Source organism: Hipposideros armiger, unplaced genomic scaffold (assembly GCF_001890085.2).
Source record: "Hipposideros armiger isolate ML-2016 unplaced genomic scaffold, ASM189008v1 scaffold_297, whole genome shotgun sequence".
NCBI classification, from domain to species: Eukaryota; Metazoa; Chordata; class Mammalia; order Chiroptera; family Hipposideridae; genus Hipposideros; species Hipposideros armiger.
The window spans coordinates 1,244,644-1,248,026 of record NW_017731647.1 but is presented as its reverse complement, the minus strand read 5'-3'; the positions used below and the strand labels follow the sequence as shown (position 1 = coordinate 1,248,026).

General features: G+C 34.9%; 1 protein-coding gene and 1 long non-coding RNA gene across 3 annotated transcripts in view; one reads left to right on the top strand and one right to left on the bottom strand.

Moving 5' to 3' along the window:
- Positions 1-3,383, bottom strand: part of LOC109391564 (uncharacterized) — a 68,513-nt gene that overhangs the window by 55,462 nt on the left and 9,668 nt on the right. The gene's annotated exons all lie outside the window — the stretch shown is intronic.
- PTPN22 (protein tyrosine phosphatase non-receptor type 22) overlaps positions 1-3,383 on the top strand; it is a 60,426-nt gene that overhangs the window by 48,470 nt on the left and 8,573 nt on the right. For both annotated transcript variants that reach the window (XM_019659175.1, XM_019659176.1), the window contains exon 20: positions 2,101-2,178. In XM_019659175.1, the coding sequence (XP_019514720.1) occupies positions 2,101-2,178 (78 nt within the window). The remainder of the gene's footprint in view (positions 1-2,100; positions 2,179-3,383) is intronic.

Below are 3,383 nucleotides of genomic sequence, written 5' to 3'. Positions count from 1 at the left end.
TAGAACTGTCAGCTATCAAATGACATAGCAATAACATAGATGCAAACAACTTTAGTACTTCCAAAAATGAACTAGTGCCATCTGTTGCAAACATGTGTCATGACTTTTCCAACAACCCAATAGGTTTCCTCAGATTTCAGATACTTAGTACTTGCAATACTATGCTCTATTCTCAGTCCCGTTGGGTTACAATCAAGCTTTCTTGACTGAATGGATGACTTTGTGACTATTGTAGGAAACTATTTAACCTGAAATATTTTTCCTTCTATCTTTTTTTACCATAGAGGAGTAAAATGTACATGAACTAGATTGTGCTCCCCTCCCCCATTTTTTTTTTTTTACCACCACCATTAGTAAATTTTAGTGGGTTTCTTGTTTTTATCTTTTTTTGTTTCCCTCTGCCCTACCCTCCTTTTCTTCCAGTTGTGGTATAGTTGGGGTTTTTTTGTTTGTTTTGGTGGTTCAGATGTAAGCAACACTTGGTAACTTGAGTTAAGTTACAATGTGCCAGATATTGTGCTGGATGCTTTAACACATATCTAATGCTTTCATCAACTCTGCAAGATATATAATACTCATAATTTTGTATGGTGATGAAATTAAACATTAATAGGAATTATCTTTGAGTTTTCCATTCTCTGTTCTGCTTTTGCGTTTCAAATCTTTCATTTCTCCATTTGAACCCCTAATGTTGCTAAGTGTAAGAGTACCTTGAAAATATACCTCCATTAAAGAAAAGGGAAGTCATATGTTGCTGAAGTGATAAAAAACCAATGTCATCACCTTCGTACTCGTATATTTTGAAACTACCCAGAAATAGCCTTCATTAGGAGTACAAAATTTTTTCATCCTCTTTCTTTAGGGCAGGTGGGGGAGGAGTGTTTGAGAGAGAGATATAAATGATTAACTACATAGTTTTTCAGGATTGTTTATTACTTTATTTTTTCTAAGCTTTTCAAACATAATCTGTTAGTAAACTGAGGGCTTTCTGGGTTGAAGTAGACATATAACTGGGTTTAATACAATAATTTTATAAAGCAATAATGCTTATTTTTCTGAAATCAAAACTTCCTATTTCTGAAATGCAAATCAAAATGACAATAAGATATCACCTCACTCGTTAGAATGGCCATTATCAAAAAGACAAGAGCCAAGTGTTGGAGAAGCTGTGGAGAAAGGTGAATCCTTGTGCACTGTTGATGGAAATGTAAATTAGTGCAGCCACTATGGAAAACAGTACAGAAATTCTTCAAAAAATTTAAAATAGAATTACCAAATATGGNCTCAGCCAGTGAGAGCACATGCTCCTAACAACAAGGTTGCTGGTTCAACTCCTGCATGGGATGGTGGGCTGTGCCTCCCCTCAACTAAGATTGAACACAGTACCTTGAGCTGAGTGACCACAAGCTGCCAATAGGCGGCCGAATGGCGACTGGACTTGGAGCTGAGCTAGCTGTGCCCTCCACAACTAAGATTGAAGAACAACAACTTGGCTGTTCCCCTTCCCCAATTCCTCAATAAAAATCTTTAAAAAAAAGAAAAAGAAAAAAATAGACTGGGAAGTGAAGAAAGATATTATGGGAGTAGAGGATAGTGCAAGAAAAATCACAGACTTGCCATGGATGAACTAATGTGGAGAACAAAAGATTTAAAAGTGTACTATGAGTGGTAATAGTGCAAAGTGAGGTGAAGTCAAAAGCCAAAATGTGAATCCACCAAAAAGTTGATTCAGAATGTATAAGCCTCTTCCTCCTGAATCCTTTGGTGATTCTCTTTCGTGTTGGGCTTTACTATACAAACGATCTGCAGTGAAAAGAAACCTTTTTAAAAATACACTGTACAGCTGAAACTAATTCTAAAAAATGTATATTTCATAATAAAAAATAATTAAAGGAAAAAAAACACACACACAAAAATGTGAAGATTATAGTGTCAACCCATTTGCAGGCATCAATATTTTGATACCTTTGAAAGTGACATATTTATTTGGGAGTATTAATTAGCTTGGAGCAAATGTTTGATCTCAAGATTACATGGTCTGATGAAATTATCTGAGTCTGTCTTCATTCTTTCCCTTACATTTTTTTCTTTTGCTTCTAGGTATCTGTAATTCTTCCCCACCAAACAAGCCTGCAGACTCTGTTCAGTCAAATAACTCCAGCTCTTTACTGAATTTTGGTATGTGTGTTATTTTCCAGCAGAGTTAAAAAAAAAGTTTATCGAAATTATTCATTTACAGTATAAGAGATACAGCTTTAAATATGATTTGAGGTTAGATGTACAGGTTCTTATATTTATGTTATTTTCCATGCAATTTATCTTTTTATTTTTGACCTCAGCTACTGCTTAACATTTTGCCTAGGACTATGTATTCTATTACATAGAATTTCCTAGCATATGTGGAAAATAAAGCTAGGTAACCAGGTGATTATGTTGACATGTAGTAAATAAATGTGACTAGACAGAGTAAAAAATTTCTGAGATGCTTTAATATTCCAGTTTGTTTCTAAGCAAAGGTCTAAAAAATATAGAAGTATGATAAAAAGAAAAAGCAGTTGCTGCTATCTAATCTTATAGAACTCAGTCACCAGTAGGAGCTCATGTACAATTCTGACAGTTTAAAAGATTTGTTTGTCCAATTACCCCAAGTATAAGCTATAAATGGAAAATTATATTTTTATTTTATTTTAAACATTCTATTCTACATGACATCAATTCATACTATAATTTTTGTAATATGTTTAGCAATTAATGTAGGACATTACTACTCAAAATTATTATTAAACAAAAACCAGACTCCTGAAAGTATCTGGGGACCCCACCTTGAAAAATGCTGCTCTGTGATATTGCCCTTATCTGTATGGTCCAAATTGGGCTGCTGCCATATATCCAGATTGCAGGTGAGAGAAAAACATGGAAGAGATGTGGCCTCCTCTTCTGCTCTTAGGGCATGGGCCTGGAAGTGGCAGCGTCAGGTCAGCTCATGTTCCTGAAGACAACTTAGACATGTGCTCTATCTAAACTGAAAGAGAGACTGGTAAATGTAACAGTGCTGCACAGTTACACACATACAATTCTATTCCTGAGGAAGGAACAGGAATGATTTTGGCAGACAGGTAGCAATGTCTGCCACGCATGGGTCAATCCTTTTCTCACCTTGGTGAGATAATTAACTAGAATCTCTGAATCTTTTTCTTGGGCTCTAAAATTTTATTTGGGTTACATTAACCCTAAGGTTTAAAATGTTATAATTAGGAAAAAAGAAGTTATAATTAGAAAAGTGGTTTTTTTGTTGTTTTGTTTTTAAAGATTTTTATTGGGGAATCAGGGAAGGGGAACAGACAAGTTGCTGTCCTTTTGTTCTTCAATCTAGTTGTGGAGGA